The following is a 26,565-nucleotide window of genomic DNA, read 5'->3' as shown; positions in this document are numbered from 1 at the left end:
TGCTAGAGTTTATTTTATGAAAAGGGTAAAAGACTGTAAAGATGTGTCTATAATGTCTCTGCAAGATGAACAGTGAAGACGGACAAGTTTTCTGTGTTTGTATACTGCAATTTTCTTGTTTTACTAAGTACAACCGTATGCAGTCAAAACATAAACATACAAAATGTAAACATAGCAGACGAAACTCTTACAGATTAAAGCTTTTTTGGTTGGTATCACTATACTAAATCAAAGAATTATTTAAAAAGACGATATCGAATTCGTCACTGAATTCCCATGTTTTTTGGGACACCCTGTACTATAATGGTGCGTACTGCGTATAATGGTGAGTCCTAATGCAGTTTCTGTTCAATTGTGCCTCATAAAGCGTCCTCTTTGCAACAGAAAATGTTGATAATTTTAAAGCTATTGAAGCGGCTACAGATGGACATCCTTTATGTTTAACAGATTTCAAAAATGTATTACACTGTTGAAAACTTTAACTCTGAGAGAAAAAAAACCTGAATGATTTTTTAAATTGTTTATTAACGAACTTTACTTTAAGAATTAAATGTTATGCTTTAAAGTTTTGCCTTGTTAAAAATTAACTTGCCAGTGTAGAGAATTGAATTTTAAATTTAATTTAAACTCTGCAGAACTTAATCGTGCCGATAAAAAGTCAAGAACCATAATGGCTTGAATGTTTGTATAAAACAACGATGCCCACGGGCATGCCGTCGTGGTACATTTGAATTTCCGAGCTGGGTCAATCTTTCTGGTCCCAGTTTGTACTGTATCGCCCGGACATTGGGTGAATAACGTAGAAACTCAATAGGACTAACCGGTGCAGTCAGACTTTAGGTTGAATTTACTTTTACTAAAGGGTCAGAGTTGCGTGTGCCCAACTCCATTGACAACTAATATATGATTAGACACGTAATTATACCTTTTTCTAGTGAGGTATATTTTATACATATAATTTCCAAAGATAAAGAAGTATGAAATTTTCAACCCTGTAAACTCTATATTCAAATAAATAAACAATTACAATCCCTTTTAAGAGGCGGAGAACTATCATGCGTTGACCCTTTCTGAAGAGTGCATGGACGCCAGGAATTGTCAAGGTTCAGCAAGAAATTCGAAAGTCAAGTTCAAAATCCGGTAAAAACTGTTTCTATGCATTTTGAAGTGACCGATGCACAGTATGAAAAGTACAAGGTCTGCAAGACTGCAGTTCTAACTTAAAAAAGTTATAGTATAAACTTTTCAGTACTTTGAAGTATTCAGACTTTTTTATTTTATGATTTTAAACTTTAGATCGTTTTTAAACAAATCCCAACCCTACTCTCTAGCACTAGAATTATATCAATATATTTCATCAGGAGTGCGTCCTTATAATATAACAGATATAAGCAAAAAAAATAAAAAAAATTAATACAAACATAGCAATTCAAATAAACACAGCTAGGAGAGAACAAAAATAAAAAATATTTTTATATAACCTTTACAATAAGGAATTTTTCAAAATGAATATTGTCAAAACACATAAAACTTAAAAGAAAAATTAGAAAACCGTATCTTATTACTCTTTTGACTGGAAAAGGATTGACTAGTTTATGGGCGTATGCGGTGAGGGGAAGGGGGGTGTTGAAGGGGTTAGAATTGGTCGGCAAAATGGTCAAATACATGAATTCAATCAAATCTATAAGGTACTGTTGGTATGTAATACGTATACATACAATTTAAAACAAACAAAATTCATTTTTTTCAAGTTTGACATTAGCATTATGTTTTCTTGTTCAGTACTGACCTCACTGAGTTGAATTTCTGGATGTAGTATATATAGTATGACTCCCTGACCTTCCTGACCATGATATCTCTGGACCTGATCTTCTCTATGGAAATGAAGGATAAATCTGCATAGGAGTGGCCAGGGGCACGAAAGTGAACACCTACAGGGGCCTGGGTATTTTCTTGTCCTAGATGTGTAAAGGTGCCTCTGTGACCCCTCAGCCTTTCTTCAGCCTCCTTTCCTGTCTCTCCTATATATTGAGGATGGGAAGGACAAACTCGGCCTCTTCTCCTACATGTAATCATGTATATAATATTTGAGGAGGAGCAGGTCAGCTTATCCTTAATCCTCATCTTTTCTCCAGTAGCAGAGATGATCACCTCTTCAACAGTATTCTTTCCCATCTGTTCACATACAGGGCAACGAGATTTATTACAGGGTTTAAACCCAACCTTATCTCTTTTTTCCTTTGTTAATCTCTGTCTTCTTGGAAGTTTAGACTTAACAAAGAGATCCTTCAAATTCTCCACTCTCTGATAGGAGGAGAGGGGTAGATTTTCTTCATTACTGGATCTTCTATAGAGAATCTTCCAGGATGATCTTAGAGTTTCAGAGGCTAGGTCATATTTGACATTACAATAAACCTGGTTCTATCATTCTCTACCCTGCTACTCACAACCTTCTTCAGTGCCTGCTCTCTTTAAAGTTTTTCTGTTTCAAAAGCTTTATTTTTGTCCCTTGTTAACGCTGTCCATGCAAATGTTCGGTTTCTTGACTCCCAGTGTGATGTTAAAGTCAGTCCCCTGCAATACTCTGTCTACCTTTAATCCCGTAGCTTTTCATTTACATGTTGTAATGCTTTCAGAGTTTCTACCGCGGGTTATTTTTTGTCAAATCCGAGAAATTATAATTCTTTGACAAAAAGCTGCCCCCCCCTAGTTGCGCCACTAAGTGTTTAAACTATCAATATGGAAACTACCTTTCTGATTTACAACTGTACCCTTCTTCTTATTTTCTACAGAAATCTCTCTGATTTACAACAGTACCCTTCTTATTTTTCTACAGAACCCTGTCTGATTCACAACTGTACTCTTCTTCTTATTTTCTACAGAACCCTGTCTGATTTACAACTGTACTCTTCTTCTTATTTTCTACAGAACCCTGTCTGATTTACAACAGTAACCTTCTTCCTATTTTTCTACAGAAACCTGTCTGATTTACAACAGTACCTTTCTTCCTATTTTTCTACAGAACCCTGTCTGATTTACAACTGTACTCTTCTTCTTATTTTCTACAGAAACCTGTCTGATTTACAACAGTACCCTTCTTCTTATTTTCTATACAGAAACCTGTTTGATTTACAACAGTACCCTTCTTCTTATTTTCTACAGAAACCTGTCTGATTTACAACAGTACCCTTTTTCTTATTTTCTACAGAAACCTGTCTGATTTACAACAGTACCCTTTTTCGTATTTTCTACAGAAATCTCTCTGATTTACAAAAGTTTCTTATTTTCTAACAGAAACGCTAGTTATTCTTGATAAATTTGTTTGCATTTTTTAGCAAAACATAAATATTTTCATCTAAGTTTTTTAAAACCGCCACGAACTAAGAATATTTGAGATTTTAGAGAAATATTTGTTAAGTCAGCTAAAGTAAGAAATAGTATGAGCATTCGTTTTGTGTTTCTTATTGAACCGCGGAGCCGGGGAACATGATTTAACATTACACCAACATCAAGATCCGATATAATCCCGAGTGACAGTCTTTTTGCTGAAAAGTATTAAAATCTCTTAGTTATTTAGGAAACAGTTTTTCATAAAACCTCCGCTCCACATTTCTAAAGATGGCGTCCTAAATCTTCACTCACAACATTCAATTTTCCCGTATTTTATTGATGGATTTTCACTTTTGAGTGAGAAATAAAAAAGATCCAAATTTGGCACAATTTATTTGGATCTAGGCCAAGTTTTTCTTGAAAGAAAATGCATTAAAAAATGAAGAACCCATTTTACCATATGTAATTAATAAATCACTGCAACTCCCGTTCATTTCAAGAACCGGGCCGACTTTTAACCAGCTATAGAGCAAGCAGTACAGTACACATACAGACTATATAAGGAAAACCAGTACGGTACACTTAATGAGCAGCATCACCTTCTGGGGAAATTCTAGTGATATATGCATGGTATAGTGATAGTCAAAATATGTTTATTTAAAGCTGATAAACTGTCCTAAAAACCTGCTTTAGCTTTTTTAAGTTTAATGAGTTTCCTTCCTCATAATTTGAATTTAGTTTTTTAAATTTTAGAAAACGGATTTTGGAATAAATCTAATTTAGAAAGAAATCTAAAAAAGTGAGATGGGTTTGTGAGCAGTGAGACTGCCTAAAACTAGGGAAAAATGTTCAGATATTGATTACATTTTTGAAAAGGATGGTGACCATGACACTATGAAATGAAGAGAGATTTGTGGGAATATTGATATATTTACTATTTGTAGAATATCTTGTTTTAATCATTAATATTAAGAATTCATCAGAAGAACATCTTGCAGAACCAACTTCAACTCTCAGATGTGAACCTTTATCAGGTTCCTTAGTCTAGACGTCGGGGATATTATGAAAGTTGACCTCCAGTCTAAAATTAGAAGGAAGGGTCAGATTATGACAGAGAAGACAAATAATCCTTGTTTAATTGTTGGATGCTCAGATAGAGTCCGGGGAAGAGAGTTCCAAAATCGGTTTCATCTTGAAATAATTGTTAAAAACGTTAAATTCTTTAAAATCAGTGATTATGAAAAATAAGAGATTCATTACAACTAAAAATATAACTATAAATATGGCTCACCCCAAAAAAAAATTTTACACCTTTTTTGCCAAAGAGTGTAAATATGACCGAAATTATAACTTAATCTGTTAACTGAAAATAAAACCATTTTTGTTAACTCAATATAAAATCATTTTTGTTAACCAAAACTATAACAAGTTTTGAATTAAAAATAAACAATTTTTTCCGTACAACCCTTACCTTTCAACTTTTAAGTGTTCAAGAATAAATAAGGCCTATCCTTATTTTTCTACCTAAAGTTTAATTTTTTTAAACTTTAGTTTTACAATTTTCAATTTTTGTTGACAACAATGTAAATTAAGTTATTTTATTAGCGTCTTATTTTCCCCGCCCATCTTTTCGATATCTACACATTTCCCATTTCAGTGATAACCATAAAACATGAGTAAAGGAAGTCGACATTAATCAATAACTAAGTTTATTTGATGTTTTTACAAAGCACATAGTTTTATTAGACACTTATTAAATCCCTAATTTAGTGAAATGTGTCTGTTCACACTGTACTTTTTAAAGTTAAATAACTTAATTCTCAAAGTCGTCTTTCTATTTCAGAGTTTTCTGGTTATCACTGTACAAGATAAAATAATTTTTCAAACCACCATCATGCTCATATTTTGATTTACTTAAGCTTGGGAATTTTTAATTCTTGTTTAGGAATAGTCATATCAATTATAAATAATAATGAATGTCATTTGTCCCCTTGATTCCATTTTTATATGAAGTTAATTGATACTTTTAAAGAAAATGAGTTTTTGCCATTGCAACTAAAATTTTCTAATCCCAATAACTCTGCAACATGATGGTGTAAACCTTTGATATTTCATCCTTAGATGAAATTAGATCTATAGCAGATTTAGTAGTTTGAAATATCAAAGGTTTCGTGTGCAACATCAGGTTGCAAAAATATAGGGGCCGGATGTCAGTTCGTTACGGAAAATAAATTCTGAATTTATTCCTCGATGTTTTAAATATTTTCAGACTAATCCCATTTATTTCGAAATCTTCTGCATAATAGAAAACATATAAATCATTGATGGCGCCTGTACTCTGCCCGAAGTTGTGTTCAATATATTATAGAAAATATAAAATGTAGATAAGCAAAATGTACATTAAGGGTGTCCACAAAAAAAACGCTCTTTAAGGACCTACAGCTCCTAAAATGGTTTCATTTTTTCGTTTTGTACATTTTTCAAAAGAATTAAGCTCTTGTCCCAAATTCTGATTTTCGAATTTCTATCTTTGCATCCAAAAGACTTTAGACCTTCGATATTATCAATTAAATGTTTATAGATCAATTAGTATAAGTTTAAACTATAGATATCAAAGATTTACAGTCATCCGGATGGACATTTCACTAATGAGATGCCGATAGCCCAAAAATTAGGGAAGTTTAAAAACTTGTATCATTTAGTTCCTCAGGTATAACCTTATTTATTTTGGTGTATATAACACTTGTAACTGCTACATACATTTCAATTTTTAATTCTGCCAGTTTTAAAACATCAGAGACATCATAAACATGAAAACAAAGAGAAGTTGATAATTAACAGCTTCTCTTTCTTTACTTGTAATTACTTGTATAGTTTGATAAATGCTTGTTTAGGGATTGAAGAATTATTAATAAAAAGCCGTCTTCATTGTATTGATAAAATTGCCGTCCATGCACTGCATATAATTATGAGCAAGTCTTTTTACGATACGTTTATCATGCGCTATTTTCATAGAGAATAGAATATATATTAGAGGGGAATTTACTAGAAAAAAAGTGTAAAACGGCCATTTTGTTGTTTGTACTGTTTCCATACTGCAGGTGTACTTCACATATTTATGCTATATAACCTTTTGGGGCCTGGAATATCATAAAATTAATGTTAACTGAAAACCAAATTATGAAATAGGTTGGTTTCATAATTGACCAATGATCATTTCACATAGACTCTATGCCTTCCACTTTACAAACGATGATTTTCCGTTATAACTATAAATCAAATGATGTTTTTTATTCACCTAATTCATTATAAAGTTTATTTAACAGTTTAAAATCCCCCCCAGCGTATCCTGGTTTTCAAGTACCCCAGCGGGGATAGGGTTAAAATCGTTAGTAATTGAAACTACTAGTCTTGGGAATTCCAAAATGTGGTTTACCCTTTTCACACCTTCAAAATTGACATCGTGATATTATAAAGCTTTCGAGATTCAGATTTATGAAATATTTCAAATTTTTAATATCTCCGTCAATTTTGAAGATAAAAGAAGGCAGACCACATTTTTGAAAGCTTATAACTAAGCAGTACTATCTTTATTTTGATGCACTCATTGTGATTTCCGTGTTTATTGGGACACCCTGTATAAAAAAGTGATTATATAATCGTTCATAGTATGAATAGTATAGTACTCTGCAAATCAGAGTATTAATACGACACTGAGATATAGGCAACTCTAAAAGTTATCCATCCAAGCCCGCCCGACTTTTTTTAGACTTCAATTTTATCATCATAAACTTTAAAACTGTAACGCGCATGTTTCTAGTTTAAGTTTAAAAGGATTAATTGGCAAAATACTAAACCATTTTTGCGGATTAGCGTATACGTAAATCTTAGTTCGCGGTTAGGAGGGAAGCTTTTGCTGAAACTTAAAGAGGTGGATGTTAACAATTCAAGTTTCTTATTCCCTGGTTGCAACTTAATTCAACTTTTTTATCATACAACTACAATACAGTAATAACCAGAAAACTGTAGAATATGACGACGACATTGAAATAATATACTGAAATTCTATTGATGTTAATACATCGCAAAAAGCGTTACTAGTAAGTTATAAATAAATCACTTATTAAGTGAAATGGGTCTGCTTACACTGCATAATTGCTTTGCTTCATGTTTAAAGTCATAACTTCCACGTCGATTTCCAAATCTAGAGTTTTCTGTTTATCCCTGTATATATATATATATAACGGAAACTTCTTAACTCCTTAAGTCGTGCCGAAGATATTACAGCTGTCAATCACGTGACACAAGCTGTCATCAGAGTTGGGTCGAAGATTGTGCCTTAAAGGGAGTGTTCGCGAAAAATGAAAGGGGGTATAGGCTCAATGCGATAAAAGAGCGCTTTTGATCGCTACTAATCTTACTTCTATCTGTTGCGTCTATTAGGAGAAAATTGTTAAAAACGACTCACACCGAAGAACGTAGTGTTTATACAAATTCGGAAAGATGCAACATTCAACTCGAATCGTAAAAAATCTATTTAATTCCCAACAAATCATTCAGATATTACAAACAATAGTCATCGATTATTTTTCGACGCATTCGTAAATAATTGATATTTCATAATATTTTGTATTTTTCATGATCTGAGAGTTACATTTTTTCCTGTTTCGAGGATTTTTGATAATGAAGACGACATTTTCATATTTTCCAGGAATGTTCGAAAATCCAGCGCCAGCGAAAATTAATCTAAAAAAAAAACAAAATCAAAAATATTATGAAATATTAACTATATATGAATGCGTCGAAAAATAACCGATGACTATTGTTTGTAATATCTGAATGATTTGTTGGGAATGAAATTGATTTGTTTACGATCCGAGTTGAATGTTGCATCTTTCCGAATTTGTATGGGCGCTGCGTTCTTCGGTGTGAGTCGTTTTTAACAATTTTCTCCTTATAGACGCAACAGATAGAAGTAAGATTAGTAGCAATCAAAAGCGCTTTTTTATCGCATTAAGTCTATACCCCCTTTCATTTTTCGCGAACACTCCCTTTAAAGTCGGGTTTAAGGAACTACGACTCGAGCCGAAGTTTTTAAATCGCGGGCTCAGAATACCCCCTTCCCTGACAGAGAACTCAGGTTGAATAGTAAAATGTGATAACTAGTTAAAACTTAAATCATACAATCCAAGAATAATTCTGCATCCATAGCAATCAAACAATTTTATACTAATCAATTATTATTACTAAAACTGTATTTTCTGTTAGGGTTTAAATATATATATATATATATAATTGCAACTTGTGGTTCAGAGGAGTTTCTAAGAACCTATATCTAGACATAGATTCACTTGGACACTGTAGTCTCCAATAATCAGTAAATAGACATATTTCAAACCTGTAATAAAATAAACGTATAGTAAAAAATAAAAATGACAATGTATGAATTTGGTTTAAAAATTGAAATATATCTTACCAGTTTTTTTCTGATGGAGTGAAAGGAGTGATTAGGGTTTTAGGCAAGGAATGGCAACCAAATGCAAAACCTGATTCTTCAATTCTTTGTGCAGTATCTTGCATAAAAGACGAAAAGAGCCTTGCCCCAGGGCCCAGGCCAGAGAGATATCAGGGATAGGCCTAGTTGCCTTTAAAAAGAACTGTCTAATCATTTTACTGCCTTATTATCTAACTTCTTAACTGCCTTACAGTATGGTTACAGAACGTCTTTACTTAAAATATACAAAATGTGGTTTTGTGAAATTCGCTCTATAATTTAAGCAAGACAGCTAGGAAGGGGGGGTATTTTCCTCAAGATAAAGAAACGGCAATTTACATGACAAAAACAGTGGAAATAAGATTATCTCAGAGTCTCAGAGTAATTTGAACTGATAAGATTTCATTCGTAGACAAAATCGACCAGTCTTCTATTTTTGTGTTTTTTGTTATGTAACATTTGTTTAACCGATTTTTTGCCGATTTTAGAATTTTCGTTCACAGGAATGATCTAGCTCACATTTTACCTTTTGATCATCATTTGTTACGTTTTGAAATTAACAAAATCTTACAGCTGTTGTACTATCTATAATCTGTAGAACTGTTATGCTTGTTTTGTTGTCATATTAAAACTTTTGCACAAAGTATCTTTTGCACCTACCTTCAACTGTTCCTCCTGAACCTGCAAATTACACTTGGTTCTGCAAATTTTAAATTTGCAACTCAAAGCTATAAAAAGTTGTAAAACGAGCTTGTAAAAAGGGGCCTGCATGCTAAAGTGAAGGTATCCATAATGATTTTTTTATATTTATCATTTCAACATTATTTTTGTTAGGTATAGAAAACGTTTCACGTTTCTTTATAAACATCGAATAACACTATAAACGTGAAAACCCCGGTCGGAAATTGATTTGAGTATATGGTGCTTTACTGTCTACATCCTCTGTTTCCCGGCGCCAAAGTGTCGGACACTGAACGGATATAAAAGAGTTTAAGATACAATATGTTAGACACTGAACAGATATAAAAGAATTAAAGATACAATATGTTAGACACTGAACAGATATAAAAAATTGAAGATACAATATGTTAGACACTGAACTGATATAAAAGAATTAAAGATACAAAATGTTAGACACTGAACAGATATAAAAGAATTAAAGATACAATATGTTAGACACTGAACAGATATTAAAAGTTGAAGATACAATATGTAGGACACTGAATGGATATAAAAGAGTTCAAATATGCAATATGTTGAACATTGAACGGATATAAAAGAATTTAAGATGAGATGTATGGACACTAAATGGATATAAAAAGAGTTAAATTGATACAAAATGTCGGACACTAAACAGAAATAAAAATAGTTTAAGATATTAAATGGATATGAAAAGAGTTTAAGATACAAGATGTCGGACACTAAATGGTTATAAAATTGTTGTTTGTTTACAATAAAACTAGTTCTAATATACGTCACAGTAGAACATAAACAACCCCAATCTTCTCAGTAGGAAATATATATCCTTAAACCTTACCAAACTTCAACATGATGTAATAGCAATAAGTTATAGTAATAATATTGATAATAATTATGACGATGATAATGATGATAATGATAATATTATCTGTAACAAAAATAAATAAAAATACTACTACAACTACTACTACTATTACTAATAATAATAATAATAATAATACTAATAATAATAATAATAATAATAATAATAATAATAATAATGATAATAATAATAATAATAATAATAATAATAATAATAATAATAATAGTAATAATAATAATAATAATAATAATAATAATAATAATAATAATAATAATAATAATAATAATAATAATAATAATAATAATAATAATAATAATTATTTACTCAATTTTTATAAAGTAGAAAGTGTGTTTCTTCAAACACGTTTCGGTAAAAGGTAGAGTTTTGTAAACTTTCTGCTTATATAACTGCAATATTTCCCTCACGTGATACCAAGGAGTATGAAATGTAAGGGAGATGGAAAAGACACGGCCCGCCCTACCATATGATTATACATGCTTTGCAGATAGTACTCCATTTATATAATAATTACTCGTCTGATGTACGAATATGCGTACATGTATTCAGAATACGTATTTTTCATAAGTATGACATCCGTATTTTCGTAACCATTTCCTTGGTAAAAATAAGTATTTTATGTCTGCAAAAATGCGTCTGTAAAAGATCTAAAAAATCCAATGAATCAAGAATATTTAGGTTTTTCATATACATAGATTAAGGGTTGAAAAAATCCTGACATTTTTTAAGTTTTGGCATTTATAGGTTTTACCTATACGTAAAAATACGTACTTTTAAGGCATGTTCTAGGTCTGATACCAAAATGTTAAGAAGCTAACTATAATATTGCAAGCACATAGTTCCTTCCTATCTAATCTATACATAGTTCCTTCATATCTAATCTATACATAGTTCCTTCATATATCTAATCTATACATAGTTCCTTCATATCTAATCTATACATAGTTCCTTCATATCTAATCTATACATAGTTCCTTCATATCTAATCTATACAATTAATTCCATAAATTTCTTAAATCCATTCATTATATATCAATTATTTTCAAACCAATCCATTATTATTCTACACTAATTCACACCATCATCATTCCTTCATCTGTATTCATCTAAATCAACATTAATATATGCATTGTTTTGTTGTATCTTTAACAATTACAATTATACTTTATACACTTATACCATTATACCTGTTACAGGAATGTTAAAGTAGAACTTCTTTTTATCAAAAAATCGAGAATTTTCTGACATTGATTCTAATGAAAATATCAATTTACTCTAAAATGATAGAAATTTTAAAACATTATATTTACCAAAATGTTTGCATTGAATTTCTTATATAACAATTCTCTTGAAAAATCATAAAATATTTCTGAATTCTAACTTAAAAATGCATTTTTGTGCATTTTAGGTTTCATGAATTTATTGAAATTTTAAAAAAATTTGTTGGCATCAAACTTTTGAACTCTAAAAAATACAATTTTTTAAGTGAAGAAAAATCCGTAAAAGTTAATTCTTCTAATCCATATATTCCATACTCCTTGCTTGGTCCGCTAGCTAGCTAAAGCTGTCTATTTCACGTTTCCCGGAGAACAGGGCGTACTGTTCAAATATACTCTGGAAAAAAATTGTATAAAGAAATAATAATTTTTTTAATTTTTTTAATGTGACTTCTGAACATGAATTAAATAAGTTATATGCCCCTGTTTATATCTGCGCAGTTGACTAAAAATATGTTTGCGCAGTTGACTAAAAATGCAAATAAATATTTATGTTTCTTTTTCCTTTATATAAACGTCAAACTTGCTTTACAGTACACGAAAACCCTCTAAAGCCCCATCAGAGGAGCTTCTTTGTATTTGTTGCTATGCAACAAATGACAAATTGATAAAAAAAAATTTATTTTAAAAATTGATAAAAAAAGGTTTAAAAGAATTGATAAATAAAGAGGTTAGAATAATTGATAAAGGAATAGGTAGAAGAATTGATAAAATAAAGAGTTAGAAGAATTGATAAAAGAAAAGGTTAGAAGAATTGATAACAGAAAAGAATAGAAGAATTGATAAAAGAAAAGGTTAGAAGAATTGATAAAAGAAAAGATTAGAAGAATTGATAAAAGAAAAGATTAGAAGAATTGATAAAAGAAAAGATTAGAAGAATTGATAAAAGAAAAGGTTAGAAGAATTATTAAAAGAAAAGGTTAGAATAATTAATAAAAGAAAAGGTTAAGAGAATTAATAAAAGAAGAGGTTAAAAGAATTAATAAAAGAAAAGGTTAGAAGAATTAATAAAAGAAAAGGTTAGAAGAATTAATAAAAGAAAAGGTTAGAAGAATTAATAAAAGAAAAGGTTAAAAGAATTAATAAAAGAAAAGGTTAAAAGAATTAATAAAAGAAAAGGTTAAGAGAATTAATAAAAGAAAAGGTTAAGAGAATTAATAAAAGAAGAGGTTAAAAGAATTAATAAAAGAAAAGGTTAAGAGAATTATAACAATAACATCATACAAATTAAAAATAGGCAGAGACAAAAACAGTGCAAATGGAGCAGAATGGCAAAAGGCAGTGTTTATCTTTAATTATAATTGATATTTTAATGTCGAATAATTGTTCAGAAAGAAAAGCATGACAATTTTGTATAGAATTCTGCGTATTGCATGCTAAATTCGCAAAATTTTGCAAGCCATGGATCGAAACTGTTTCACGCAATGTATTTTATAATTCAACAACATTTCCTTTGACCTTTCAAGATTTCACAACTTGCAAAATATGTTCAGAAAATGAGGTAACAATTATATGTACATTAAACAATAAACTAAATTGTTTAACCAGTTGAGCCGATTGAGCCCGTACATGCATTTGTAGATCCGATCTATAAATCCACGAGAAAAATTATGGACATTTTTTTTACTTTCATGTTCAGCACTAGGTTTTCTTTCCCATGTATAAGTGCTATGAGAAGCTATTCTGAATCTGTCAGGGGGGTGCGATGGTCCTGCCGCCCCTTTCTGTATCCGCCCCCCTGAAGCAAATTATTTAACGACAAGTGAAGATTTTTTTTCGTTTTCGTGTTTTTTTGGAGGAACTGTTGAAATATCTTAAAATGTTAAATGAAAAAATTACACATTTTTTTCAAGAGGCGTATATGAGGGGTTCATGGGGTTGAGTAATTCCCCCCCCCTCGAATCCTGGGGGTAATTCCCCCGCCTCCCCCCTAAAATCTTGGGGACATAATATTCGATCCCATTTAGAAACGTGATCTCCAAAAGTCCTCCATCTTGCGCCATTCTCCTTCCATGTCATGAAATTACCATTATAAGTGGAATTGATACTTTTACTCAATTTCAACTTAAACTGAGTAACAAATAACAATTAGAGTTTACCAAAAAATCGATTTTTTAATGCAGTCTAGCTAGTCTAGCGTACTATGTTCAGGTCGTATTTTAGTTAATTTTTCTAGACCAGGGTTTCTTATACGTTCAGTTATATAAATGTCGGTCTGGTCGGTCCGGTCCAAAGAGGCGCCAAATTGCAGAATGGACGGGCGTGCCGGTATCACACGACGTACCGGTACAGAGACATGTACCGGCACGGCAGAAGCTGCAGCTAAAAAGGCATGGTACTTTTATTCACGCACAGGCCACAGACGGTCTACGCTCAACAGACCAGGCTTGCTGAGAAGGATTGTTAGTTTATGTTGAGCTTAAGGAAGGGTAGTCTGTATTAATCTTTCAGAGAGTAAGAACACACTCGCAGTAAATTTAAATTCAACCAGGTAGAACATTTTTGAAGAAGGCAGTGCAGCTGTGAATTAAATTATAATCAATTAAATAAAATCGTTCTTTAGGAAATAATACCCCATTTCTTATTATATGCAATGGCTCGTTAGAATGTTAAATAAGAATTAACTTCCAATACTGTACTGACTGGCATGAGTATAACTTGTTAAATGTGTGCGCGAAGCGCAAAAAAATGTTTTCTTCTAGTGTCTTTTTATGTATTTCTTAGTGTCTGTAAGGCTTAGTCATATTCCCTTTGTGTATTAAGTCCATATTGCAGTCTAAATTAGATGTTTGTAATTCATCTACTGGACGTAATTCACGTAATTGCCGAGAATCCATAACAAGTCTTTCTGTAGTCCCTCTGCCCTTGTTTGACAATAAAAACGCTAACCCTTTTTGGGTCCGTCCTATACATTCGATTTTTGGACTAATTCATACTTCAATTTACTCCATCTTCACATTTATCAATTCATACTTCAATTTTCTAGAATTTGCTGCACAAACATTTCAATGATTTGTATTAATTCAGGGCATTTTATTCAATTAGACAAACCTTTGGCATTGTCAGGTGTTACTTTTAGGGCCCCCCCTGTAACTCCCAGGGGGGCAAGATGAGCAGTGCCCCCTCCCCCTGTAAACGCGCCTGTTTCTACTGTATCTCCTTTGATTACCTAGCAGTTTCCTGAGTGTGTATGTGTGTCGGGTGTGAACGAATTATGAATATGAAATGTGAATCTTAGTCCTTTCTCAAAATCTGCAAACCTCTCTAGCTACTCCTATTACCTCCCTCCCTTCAGTAACACCCCCCCCCCCTATGGAATGCATGTAAGACCCTTCCCGCCCTAGCTTACAGCTGACTGAACTAAAGCCGGTTTAGTTTACCGGATTTTCACTATGAAAGGACTCGGAGCCATTTTAGTAATATTTGTATTCTTTTTTACGTGTAAATGGGTTGGATAGCCTCAATTTACCCAGTCACTTTAAGGGTATAATGGCCCCTAAATTGTCTCATTTTTTTTTTAAAGGAAGGATATCTATTTATATTTCCAATATCCATTACATCTAGTTGTAATCTTTGTCTGTCTGTCTTTCTGTTTGTTCGATCATAACTCAGGAACCCTTGGACTGACTTGCCTTATTTGATTGGGGAACTCGGGAAACCTACGGGAATTTAGTTTAGTTTTTAGATTCTATTTGAGTGGGTCGACTTCAACAGCGAAAATTTAGTTTGACAGTAAAATCATTCAAGTGCGGGTATACAACGGGAGTAACTTTTATCAACCTGGGCAGCGCTGGGTGCCCAAGCTATTATATATATAAAATGTTGTAATCTCTGTTTTTCTGTTTGTATGTCCTGTAAGAGTCTTATTAAGTGGAAGGACTTCAATGGCAAAAATTTAATTTCCCTCTAAAATCGACCAAGTGCGGGTAAACGGCGGTATTAATTTTGAGTAATCTTTGCTACGCTAGGTTCCCAAGCTAGAATTTATTAACCATGCATAGGAGTTGCGAGAGATATGGGAAAATAGCTTCAATAAATGGAAAATTTCTTAAATTTTATTTATTAGGATGTCTGGAGTTGCCTCCAAGCTATCACGTCTACCAAGATCAAGATCCTCTGGCTCCAGTTTTCTAAAAATTGAGCTCCAGTATGGATCCTTGAGGCGGCTCCATGGGAGTATTCTGAACCCTAGAGCTCCCAAAATTAGACATCTTAACTCATCACATTCGCTTCTCATTGAACTAGACAAACATATCGCTAAAGTACAGGTAACAATTAGTAACTAATTGAAGTGCAGTACGGCGTTGCTCGTGAAATAAAAAAATTGAAAATTATTTTTTTTTAAATCGAACCGAGATAACCATGGGTTCCCTCAAAAATTTCAGCCGATCGGGTTTAGCGTTCGGCATATGAATATATAATTTATGAGCGAATAATTATATAGATTATGTATATTCCAACTTTCAACCATATAGTAATATAACGATTTTGCTAGTAAAATTATTCTTTAAGTTTAGACAATTTGAATCATCGAACTAATTTACACTAATAACTTTTTTAAAAACTGGCCTTTTTGACACTTTTTGTCTTACGTTGTAAATATTATTTTATATTCTTCGTGTTTAAAATCTTCTAACATCATATTGTTTAAAATCTTCTTCTATTTCTTAAAAATCTTTTTCACCTTCAGGAGTTAGAATACAAGGTTTACGAGATGGAAGCACAACTACAGATGCGCGAAGCGTTAAAATCTCAAGAAAAACTCATGAAACCCCTTCCTCCACTAGAAGACACAAGGTTCGTTCAAATTATTAGTTCATTTTATTTTAAGATTCTTCCAAATACTAATTGAGTTTTTAAACCTAACAGTTTTTATTATTTTCATTTTTCTTTCTAGGCTAAAGAAGTGTTTGGTATCAGAAGAGGAGAGAAACGCGTTTCAGAACAGGTCGGCGCATTTTTGTAAATTTTCTTTTAAGGATTTCATTTAAATATAAGGTCTTGAGGGATTTTTATCGATTTTTAGAGGTTTGAAGTGGTTTCAATTTTCAATAAATCATTAAACGTCGAAAGAAGCTTTTCTTGACATCAAAAAGATCTTTAAATTTAATGCCTGACTTAATTTTGTGAACTATTATTTATAGAACGACGGGTTGTCCTTTAATAATAATAATAATAATATTTTAAAAATCCTGTAACTTGATTATTCTGACATTTATATCGAATTCTGATAAATATCTAGTGACAGTAAACTATCTTTCATTGTTTTAAGTCTTTCTACAACACATTCCTGTTTGACAACTATTCTTTTGTTTTGCGTCGCAACTCAAGTTGTGTACAGTGTACACAGGAGGGGGGTGTAGGGTGTGGGGTATGGGTGAAGTGTCCCCCACAAAAATCAGCTTCTATTTTAAAATCTGTAACTCACACATGTTAACTTTTTTCGTCAGCTATTTTCAATTTTAAGCTTGTATTCATTATTTTAAATCATAAAAACAATTTTTTATATTTATAACATCTAATATTAGAAATAAAATGTACTCAACATAGTTTATCTATTTTGTGTTCACAGTGCATTTTAGTCGTTATCTTATTTTTATATGCAAGAAATGTTTAATGAGGCGCCAGTGTAAAGTCACCTCCGTCTGGCTTTCTGCCTAACAACACAGAATAAAAACTAGTAATAAAGGCAGTTTTTCTCTCAGTATCTATCTATCTTCACTATTATAATCTGTCTGTCTATCTTTATATTTATCTATCTATCTAGTACTATCTTATCACATCCGGTGCAACTAAATTTGAAACATGTATTTGTAAAAAAATATCGGGGGGGGGGGTTCATAATATAAATAATATATATATATATTTTAGAATAAAAAAACCTAAGCATGTGCCGAGATAAGATTTAGGCATCTAAAAACGTTATTTAGATAATTTGATTAAAAATGAATAGAACTTCAAAAGTTTAAATTTTTCAATTTCCATTTTTTAGATTAATTGAAGCAAAGAAGAAAGCAGAACTTCTCTCTTTAAAGAGGAACCAACAGGAAACCAATATTCTTAGGTATGATTCTTTTGATTTTTTGACATACAACTTTGACTAGACGCCGAAATTGATTGATTGATTGATTGATTGATTGATTTACTCTAGAAGCTGGCACTCTAAAAAGCTTAAGAATGTATTGGATGAAATGAACAAAACAGATTCTATGGAGAATTCATTGAAGCTGCTTGCCGCCCCAACACAGGTAGATAGATAGATATATGGAAAAGATAAATATATGGATAAGATACATGTATGGATAGACAGTTGCAAAGATTGAAAGATTTAAAATTATTGTAAAATTTAGAATGACGAAGAGAACAACATATTCTCCTGTCTCAACGCCCTGGTTGAGATTGTAAACCTTGAACCTGAACTAGATCTAGACAACCCCGGAGACAGAATTGATCAGCTCAAGAACCTCTTCCTTGAGAAGGAAACCCTAAAGCAGCAGGTGGAGAACCTCAAGTACAAGATTGGGAAGTCCTCGGAGACGAAATCTGAGTGTGAGGTTTCACTGTTCAATATTGAAACCTCGATAGCCACCCTACAGCTCGAGGTTCAATCCTCGAGGTCTTATCTGGGAACCTTGCTCAGACAGAAACAGAATACAGCGCTCTGGATCTATGGTCCTAATCCTATATTTTCAGGTATTATATTTTAAGTAATTAACGCAAATATAATTTGTTTTTGTATTTATTTCTAACGTTAAGTTCAGTTTCAGTTTTTGGATTACTCCCAAGGATCCCTCTAAGGGGGTTGCAGGAAGAGTTCTGATTTTTATACGGTTTTTTTTCAGGGATTAAAGATTTCGAGTTCGGTGCCTCGTTCGAGAACCAGTTCGTTGTAGAGTTGTTGAAGAAGATGGAGATATCCCGTTTGCACGCCAGGAATAACCTCGCATACGCCCAAAACCTCGTCAACAAGTACAAGACTAGGCTTGCCAAGATCTCAAAGGAGATGAGCGTCGCCGATGCCAAAATCGACGCTCAGGTTGTGACGATCAACAAGAGCGACGAGAACATCGTCGACAAGCCGAAGAATGTCGTGAAGATCGAGACTCCGGCCCTACCCGCCCAACCAGAATCTATCGTATGTCAGACCAAGTGAAGGATTAATGTCAAATCTTGACAATTATATTTTTAAATTCGTAATCCTTGCAAAAATTATTTGTGCAAATCTCGAGTTGCTTTTTGCAAATATTTATCCAGTTTTTTCTCTTAAGAATCCAAGGAAGTGCGTCCTTCAAATCAAAACTTGCAGAGCTTAATATTTTCCTTGTAGCGGAATTTAAAATTTTGTATTATACAAACTACAAAGTATATGAATAATCCATGCAGTGCAGATGCAATTATCCCAAATCGATGTATTTTAACACATTTTCTCGTGTTAAACTTATGAATGAATGTGCTGTCAGTTTTTCTTCTATATCTTGGACAGCAATACAAACGTCTTATATCCAAAAATTCTCTTATTACAACATGGATCCTGTACTCCTGTCTCCAAGATATAACGGATATAAACACGTTGGCTGTGACACCGCTGTAAAGTGTAAACCAGTGATATGTAAATATGAAAATTGCGGATTAATGAGTTAATTAATCCCTCCACTAAAACTAAATTTCAATATGTTTCAGAGTGCTTTATATGCGAGATATTGAAAAGGAGTTATATCTGTGCAGAAGCTAGATTTACTCGGATCCGGATCCGAATCAAAATGATATGGATCCGAAACACTGTTTATTTTGCATATTTAAACTATTTGATCATGTGCTTCAAAATATTCGCTTTAAAATCAAAGCTATAGGGATTATAAGTGTACTTTCTAGTGACCGGTTATTCAAAGATGGCAATGTAAGATTCACAACGGTACCATTAAAAGCTTTGCATGATCAAGTATGAATTATAAAATCAATGTTTGAATTCTAATTTTTTGGTTTCGCCACATTACTGATGAAAAAAAGGATTTTATCAAAATAAAACGTTCTTAAATTTAGAAAAACGACTTTACTTTCTGATCAGATAAAGGTTTCCGGGGTGCCATTGTGAAGCGGGGAATGCTATCTTAGATTGGAGGTTCACTTAAAACTACGATTACATTCCTTCAAACTTAAAAAAAACTAAAAAAAAACTTTGTTTTATTTGGCTTTATTTAACCGTAACTTTATAATTCAAGGTGTAAGAATGGGCGGATTGGTGAAAAAGAGAAACCGGGGAGAATACGAGGTCGTGGATGAAGATATTCAGTTCTCCAAGAGACCCCGGATACTGGAGCAGAAGAGTACCAGGAAAACAAGGAGAAACTCTTACGAGAGTTCGGATGAGTCCAGCTCAGACAGCGGTGACGCCTTCAGCTGTAGGTAGGAGGCCTTAATAAACCAGTAGGAGGAGGGGGGGGGGAATATATGAAAGGGAGATTCAGCAAAATAACCCCATTGGGGGGGGGGCGGGTTGACCAGTGTAACTAATTGAAGAATATTGAAATAAATCGTTTAATAATCCTTGAATTAGACTACCCTCAGACATTATAAAGTTGGAGAAAGTTAAGAAGAACCTTGCAAATGTTTTGATGCTTTGCAAAATGCAAAATATTTTTCGCAGTCTGTATTTTATTTTGCATTTTAGACCGGCAAAGAGTATTCAAGCGGACAGGGAAATCAGCTTTAACATTAGAAACGTCCAGAATAACGATTCGCCGAAAAGCGTTCAAATGTCAAAACCAGTTAAGGAAGTTCAGAATACAATTCAACCAGAGATAAAACCCGTCAGTCATGATCAGCTGGAAGAGGAGGTGGACGATCGGCCAGTAAATCGTCGTTCGCCAAATGGTTTTTTGTTGCCAGATCCACTGCCGAAAGGAGAGCTTCTTGCAGATTCTCAAAAGCAGGTAAACTTGTTAATTAGAAAGCATAAAAAAACATGAAATATTCACACATAGTACGCAAATTGTATTTAATTTTATTTATTTTTGTCATCATTTAATACAATCTTATTTCTTTTTAACTCAAACTTTGACATTTTAGTTGAATTTATTAATTAAATGATGTGAACCGTAGCCTAATAATTTTGATCATGATATTGATTTATTTTTGTTGTAAGGAATGGGTCCTCGGTAAAGCTATAGGGGTTGGAGGGTTTGGAGAACTATATCTTGCTTCCTCGAAACAAAATGGAAAACTCTCGCAGGAAAATTTTGTGATAAAGGTAAGGAAAAATTCAATGTGCGACTTGGTGACCTTATGGCTTATCTAATTTTGATTTTATGCGAAAGTATGAAAAGACTATCTTTTATAGTTGTATTTATTATATTCTACGAGAGAAGGAACCCGATCCTTGAATTATCTCAAGAATAAAGTTTGTTTCATGAAAGATTTTGAAACTTGTTTTATTAGTGCATCAACTGTAAACAGGTCGGTTAAAAAGCCTTATAGTTTACTTTCACGAAAGAAACTTTTTCCTTCTTTAACGATTTGTTCTCTTCATTAATCTTTTTGTTCCATTATAATAATTTTTTTCTAATTCTCCTAAAAAATTGTTTCTTCACACTTGTAACTTAACGAAACATGAGATTACAGTTTAAATTTCTCTGACTAGTCTGCCTGCATGAAATTATCCATAATGAAACCAAATCAGATCGAAATAAAAATCATTGAATTAAATATATTTATTTCTGAACAAATTTTAAATCTTTTTAATTTGTGTTAAGATTGAACCCTTGAGTAATGGTCCTCTCTTCGTTGAAGTACATTTCTATATCCGGGCGACTAAACCGGTTCAGTTGGACCAGTTTAGGAGAGATAACAATATCAAACATCTGGGAGTTCCACGGTTAGTTCCTTTCATTGAAAACTTTACTATTTAAAGAGACAAAAACTTCATCAGGACTCAACATGAACAAAAATAATATTAAATTTTTTTGTTTGTTTGTGCTGCAAAAACTACTATTTTTTCCTACATTATCAACTAAAATTATTTTTTGAACACAAAATCACTTAAAATTTATTATATTTTATCCCTTTAAAACTTGAAAAACCTGTATTAATAACATTATCAACATAAAGTTCGCAGTAAGTTGCAATGAAAAGATGTAGTTGATTTAAATGCATACTTGGACATTAATTTTATCAAATGTTGTCTTGACGTCCTTTACTATTTAGGTATATAGCAAGCGGAACACATGTTAGGTTAGGACAGACATACAGGTTCCTTGTTATAGAAAGGTTTGGATCCGACCTACAACGTATACTTGACCTCTCAGAGGGTGGCAGGTCAGCATAGTTATTGTGTGTCAAATCTTAATAAATTTTTATGTAATTGAAATAGACATATTCATATTTGTTCTATACAAACCATCCCCCGTCCTCAAGAATAGGTTTTCTCCCTAATTTTTAAGAAATAACCTTACATCATTATCCCTGTCTTGTTCTTCTAGGGAAATGAATTATTTGGGGGGNGGTTAAAAAGCTTGCATTGAAAAGACCAATTTTTCATTATTACCCTAAAAGAGTTCCCCCTGAAATGTGTGAAATCCCGCAAAATAGATAATGTTACTTATTTTTAGGTTTAACGCTAAGACAGTTTGTGAGATTAGTCTGCAGGTGCTGGACTCTCTGAAGTACATACATCACCAGGGTTATGTACACAAGGATGTAAAGGTTGGTGTACTGCAAGTATTTTATGTACAGTGAAACCCTTAACGAATACATCGAAAGAATTCATCAAATGTCGTATTCTTCACTTTCTGAAAATGGAATGTTGCAGATATTTAGTTTTTTAATTGAATGATTATATGGAGCTATTTAAAACTGTTCCTGCATATTCGGGGCTATTTATTTTCGCAAATACTGACATTTACGTAATATAGTATAAAACTCATTGAAAAATTGCCAAGACGACATTTGATAAACTCTTCCGATGTTCGTTATTAAGGGTTTCACTAATAGTTATGAATTATTTCGAAGTAAAGACAAGTGTTGCTAATTGATCGCAAAAAAAAATCAAAGAAAATTGAATATAAAAACTATAAAATTTATATTTCAGGCGTCGAATTTACTGGTTGGACTTGGAGTTAATGGCCAACACAAAGTACATCTGGTGGACTATGGTCTCTCCAGTAGGTTTACAGCGGGAGGAATACACAAACAGTATCAACATGATCTCAGGTTAGTTCATCGGTATATTCTTATTCATTATTTCTATCCAAATAATTAAAAATGTAATCTCTGTTTTGTTTTTTTGTCCGATTACAACTTATGAACCCCCTCACTGATTTTCGTCAAATTTGAACTCGGGAGAACCACGGGAATCTTCTTATTTTGTTTCTAAGATTAAGTCGAGTGGGTCCACTTTTTAGTGGAAAATTGCAATTTACGACCAAGCGAGGTTAAACGGCGGGAGTATCTGTGAGTGCCCTGGACAACGCTGGGTTCTTAAGCTAGTGTATTACGTATTAGTAAATTGGAAAGCAAAATGCCAAACTTTGATAAAAATAATGTTTGGGTTTGAAAGCTTAAGTTACAGAAATAATTGATCCTCCAGTCTGTATGATGGAGTCTTATGCAATCCCTGCATTTTTCATTGATTTTATATTTTGACCTCAAGGAAGTCTTTGATACCTGGAGGGCCCGGCATTGCCCGTGATTAAAAAATGTAAAATAAAATTATATCCATCCCTGATTGTCCACAAAAAATTTCTCCCCAATCGGTCCAGCTGTTTGGCCGGCTATACGCAACATAAATATATACGAATGTCTTGTTTTATTATATAGATTTGGAATACTGACTTCATCTGAAAGTAATTCATATATATTTTTAAATAATCAAGATCTGTGAGAGTTTAATTTCCAGATGGGCACATGAAGGAACCCTGGAGTACACCAGTCGAGACTCTCATATCGGATGCTCCAGTAGGAGGGGAGATATAGAGGTTCTTGTATACAACCTCGTAGAATGGTTTGGTGGCAGTTTACCCTGGGATCGGGAGTTCGCTACCCCTGAAATGGCAAAAACGGCAAAGTTTAGAGCTTTTCAAAACCCTCAGGAGTTTCTCAGGTTAGTATCAAGTCAGTTAATAAGTTTTATTTTCTTAGTTTTAGTGGTCAAAATTTTCGCGGTTCATGAATATCGCTTATCTATATTCTTGAAAAATGTAATGTTTATTGTTTAGGCATTGTTTCCGGCAGGATGGTGGAGAATATCCAACCCTGCTCCTCCGTTTCATGAACTATATTGGAAACTTGAGGTTTGAACAGGAACCAAACTATAACTTCCTCAGAACCCTGGTGCTCCAGGTAGGAATTATCAGAAATTTTTTATCCCCCCCCCCCCCAGAAAAAATCTATAACCTCTCAACATTCCACCCCATTCTGAATAAAATAATATTTCATTCCTTGATTAAAGAATTGTCCAATTTTTATTTTTCATTATTTTGCAGGAGATGAAAACCCAAGGGTTAGTACAGGACGGACGCCTCGAGTTTAAACTAGGATCTCCGCCACCCTTATTGGAGCCCGAGGCGGAAAATATATATCTACGACCTCCGCCCCCGGAATCCAGAGTCTCAGCTGTCTTTGATCGGCTCTGTGTAAGCGCACAGAGTTGGGAGCGTGCACGAGAACAGATTTGGGCGCGTCGTGACAATGAGAGCTTAAACAACCCTACTCAGGCAATGTTGGATATCCTAAGTATGATCAAGAAAAGGGAGAAGGCCAAGGAAGAGAAAGGAAAACCAAGGAAAAGACAAAAAAGGTAAAAAAATACATATAGAAATATTAAAATGAATTAAATAAGAGATAGAATTAAAATATTTAATAAGAGGAGAAAAAAATAAATTTATTTTCAGTGGGAACTACGCTATTGGTGAAATCACAGAAAACACGCCCGCCATGTTGGAAGTCCTACGTATCCTTAAGAAACGAAACTTTGAACCGGCGGAGGTCGATGCTTCATCAGCCTCGCTGCTTCCTCGTTCTGTCCTCCGGGCCTCTCCGATACCGTCAGAGATTGTCGAATCCGCAACCTCAAGTTTTCTGTCTCCGGATAAATCTCGAGGCCGGATCCGACCCATGGAGTTGATGAGGCTGGATCCGTTCCTTGCTGATCCAGACTCTGCGACCAGGAGGAAAACAAGAAGTGCAGGTAACCCAACCTTTCATTCATTCGCCAGGTATCAAAGAGGGGGTTTAAAAGATTACCAAATAATTTTGGGGAAGCTTCCATAAAATTTAAATATTGGTTTACCGACAACCATAGATCTCTTTTTCTGGCAAATTAATGACAACTAAAAAAGTTTAATACTTCAAAGTTTCGGTTTTTAGTGGTAGAGAAAAAAAGTAACACGACACGGAACAATTTTTAAAAAGTAACAACCAATTGTGGAAAACGTTAAATATAGATAACAAAAGTAAGAATGGATATTATTATTAACAATAATGAATCTAAGAATAATGATGATACTAATGATGAAATAATAATAAAAATATGATAATTTTTTTATTTAAATATTTATTTCTGAAAGACAGTTTAAATTTAACGTTCTATATGTTGCAAACATAAAGGGTTGCGTCGTTTTATGACTATGATAAAACTAATGATGATGATGATGATGACGATGATAATGATAATACTTATGATGATAATGATGACAATGATAATACTAATGATACTAATTAGACTAATGCTACCAATGATACTAATTATACTAATGAGACTAATGCTTCCAAAGATACCAATGATACTAATGATACTTGTGATACTAAGCTACTAATGCTACTAATGCTACTGAAGCTACTAATTCGACTAAAGCTACTAATGATACTAATGAGACTAATGCTACTAATACTACAATGCTACTAATACTACTAATGATACTAATATACTAATGATACTAATGATACTAAGCTACTAATGCTACTAATGCTACTAAAGCTACTAATGCTACTAAAGCTACTAATGATACAAAGCTACTAATGCTACTAAAGCTACTAAAGCTACTAATGCTACTAAAGCTACTAATACTACTAATACTACTAATGATACTAATATACTAAATATACTATTGAAACGCCCTATCCCTGCAAAATAAGATTTGATTTGTTTTTATACTAATGATAGCGTGATAATGAAAATAATTATAACAATGATAACAGTTCTAATAATTAAAATAATGATTATAAAGGTAATAATTATTATAATGATAATAATAGTAATAATTATTATTATAATAATAATAGTAATAATAATAATAATAGTAATAATTATTATAATGATATTAATTATACAACTGTTTCTGAGAAATGAATGCTGCGAATATATAAGATACCGATGAAATTGAAACGAAAAATTCATAACGATTGATACTAATGATACTTATGATTCTGATACGAATTACGAGTGATGCCAATAATAATAATAATAATCCTTGTTTAGATATATCTGAGCAAGAGCTTGCAAGAAACCTAAGATCAGGATTTAGATTCAAGTTTGGACTCGGGAATATGCGCTCTATCATCCGACAAGTCTCAGATTCATTCACAAATATGTTCTAGCTCTTCATCCTTCATCCATCTTGGTTCATTCATCTTTCATCCATCTTGGTTTATTCATCCTTTATCCTTCTTGGTTTATCATTCATGCATACTGGTTTATTCACCCCACATCCATCCAGGTTATTCATTCTTCTTGGTTTATTCATTCTTCTTGGTTTATTCATTCTTCTTGGTTTATTCATCCTTATCCTGTTCAACCCTGATTCAAAATTATTCCATAAACTATTTCTGTAATCGGTCCTAAACTGAAAACTTTTGAAAGAACGGAATGAGTTGAGCTAATTCTCTCTTGGCGG

General features: G+C 32.8%; 2 protein-coding genes across 5 annotated transcripts; both read left to right on the top strand.

Annotated features, from left to right (window-relative positions):
• Nucleotides 1-14,027: 14,027 nt before the first annotated feature.
• On the top strand, nucleotides 14,028-19,361 carry LOC111697289 (uncharacterized). Of its 3 annotated transcripts, none has more exons than XM_023467230.1 (8): nucleotides 14,028-14,171; nucleotides 15,747-15,948; nucleotides 16,371-16,477; nucleotides 16,578-16,628; nucleotides 17,673-17,744; nucleotides 17,835-17,928; nucleotides 18,031-18,373; nucleotides 18,523-19,361. In XM_023467230.1, exons 2-8 carry the CDS (start codon nucleotides 15,748-15,750, stop codon nucleotides 18,831-18,833), a joined length of 1,179 nt encoding a protein of 392 aa, XP_023322998.1. In that variant the 5' UTR covers nucleotides 14,028-14,171; nucleotide 15,747; the 3' UTR covers nucleotides 18,834-19,361. The 3 variants fall into 3 exon arrangements, with proteins under 3 accessions (XP_023322998.1, XP_023322996.1, XP_023322997.1); XM_023467228.1 differs by having other exon boundaries at nucleotides 14,029-14,171; nucleotides 17,832-17,928; XM_023467229.1 differs by lacking the exon at nucleotides 14,028-14,171 and adding an exon at nucleotides 15,004-15,096 and having other exon boundaries at nucleotides 17,832-17,928.
• Nucleotides 19,362-19,877: 516 nt separating this feature from the next.
• Nucleotides 19,878-26,565, top strand: LOC111697278 (serine/threonine-protein kinase VRK1). Of its 2 annotated transcripts, XM_023467212.1 has the most exons (12): nucleotides 19,878-20,083; nucleotides 20,349-20,610; nucleotides 20,823-20,927; nucleotides 21,430-21,551; nucleotides 21,881-21,991; nucleotides 22,285-22,378; nucleotides 22,764-22,885; nucleotides 23,571-23,774; nucleotides 23,890-24,013; nucleotides 24,157-24,470; nucleotides 24,565-24,860; nucleotides 26,151-26,565. In XM_023467212.1, the coding sequence occupies exons 1-12, from the start codon at nucleotides 19,908-19,910 to the stop codon at nucleotides 26,267-26,269; spliced, it is 2,049 nt and encodes a 682-aa protein (XP_023322980.1). In that variant the 5' UTR covers nucleotides 19,878-19,907; the 3' UTR covers nucleotides 26,270-26,565. The 2 variants fall into 2 exon arrangements, with proteins under 2 accessions (XP_023322980.1, XP_023322981.1); XM_023467213.1 differs by lacking the exon at nucleotides 26,151-26,565 and having other exon boundaries at nucleotides 24,157-24,469; nucleotides 24,563-24,686.

The sequence above is a fragment of the Eurytemora carolleeae genome, unplaced genomic scaffold (assembly GCF_000591075.1).
Source record: "Eurytemora carolleeae unplaced genomic scaffold, Eaff_2.0 scaffold48, whole genome shotgun sequence".
NCBI classification, from domain to species: Eukaryota; Metazoa; Arthropoda; class Copepoda; order Calanoida; family Temoridae; genus Eurytemora; species Eurytemora carolleeae.
Note: the sequence above shows the minus strand (reverse complement) of the source record. Positions and strands in the feature narration are given on the sequence as shown.

What these genes read in the sequence shown, in the direction of transcription:
- LOC111697278 (XM_023467212.1), top strand. Translation starts at nt 19,908, where the DNA reads ATGGGCGGATTGGTGAAAAAGAGAAACCGGGGAGAATACGAGGTCGTG. An exon ending in GGTGACGCCTTCAGCTGTAG is followed by an intron (nt 20,084 to 20,348) that starts GTAGGAGGCCTT and finishes TTTGCATTTTAG; the next exon opens with ACCGGCAAAGAGTATTCAAG. An exon ending in AACCCTCAGGAGTTTCTCAG is followed by an intron (nt 23,775 to 23,889) that starts GTTAGTATCAAG and finishes TTTATTGTTTAG; the next exon opens with GCATTGTTTCCGGCAGGATG.
- LOC111697289 (XM_023467228.1), top strand. Translation starts at nt 15,748, where the DNA reads ATGTCTGGAGTTGCCTCCAAGCTATCACGTCTACCAAGATCAAGATCC. An exon ending in CCTCCACTAGAAGACACAAG is followed by an intron (nt 16,478 to 16,577) that starts GTTCGTTCAAAT and finishes TTTTCTTTCTAG; the next exon opens with GCTAAAGAAGTGTTTGGTAT. An exon ending in TCCTAATCCTATATTTTCAG is followed by an intron (nt 18,374 to 18,522) that starts GTATTATATTTT and finishes GTTTTTTTTCAG; the next exon opens with GGATTAAAGATTTCGAGTTC.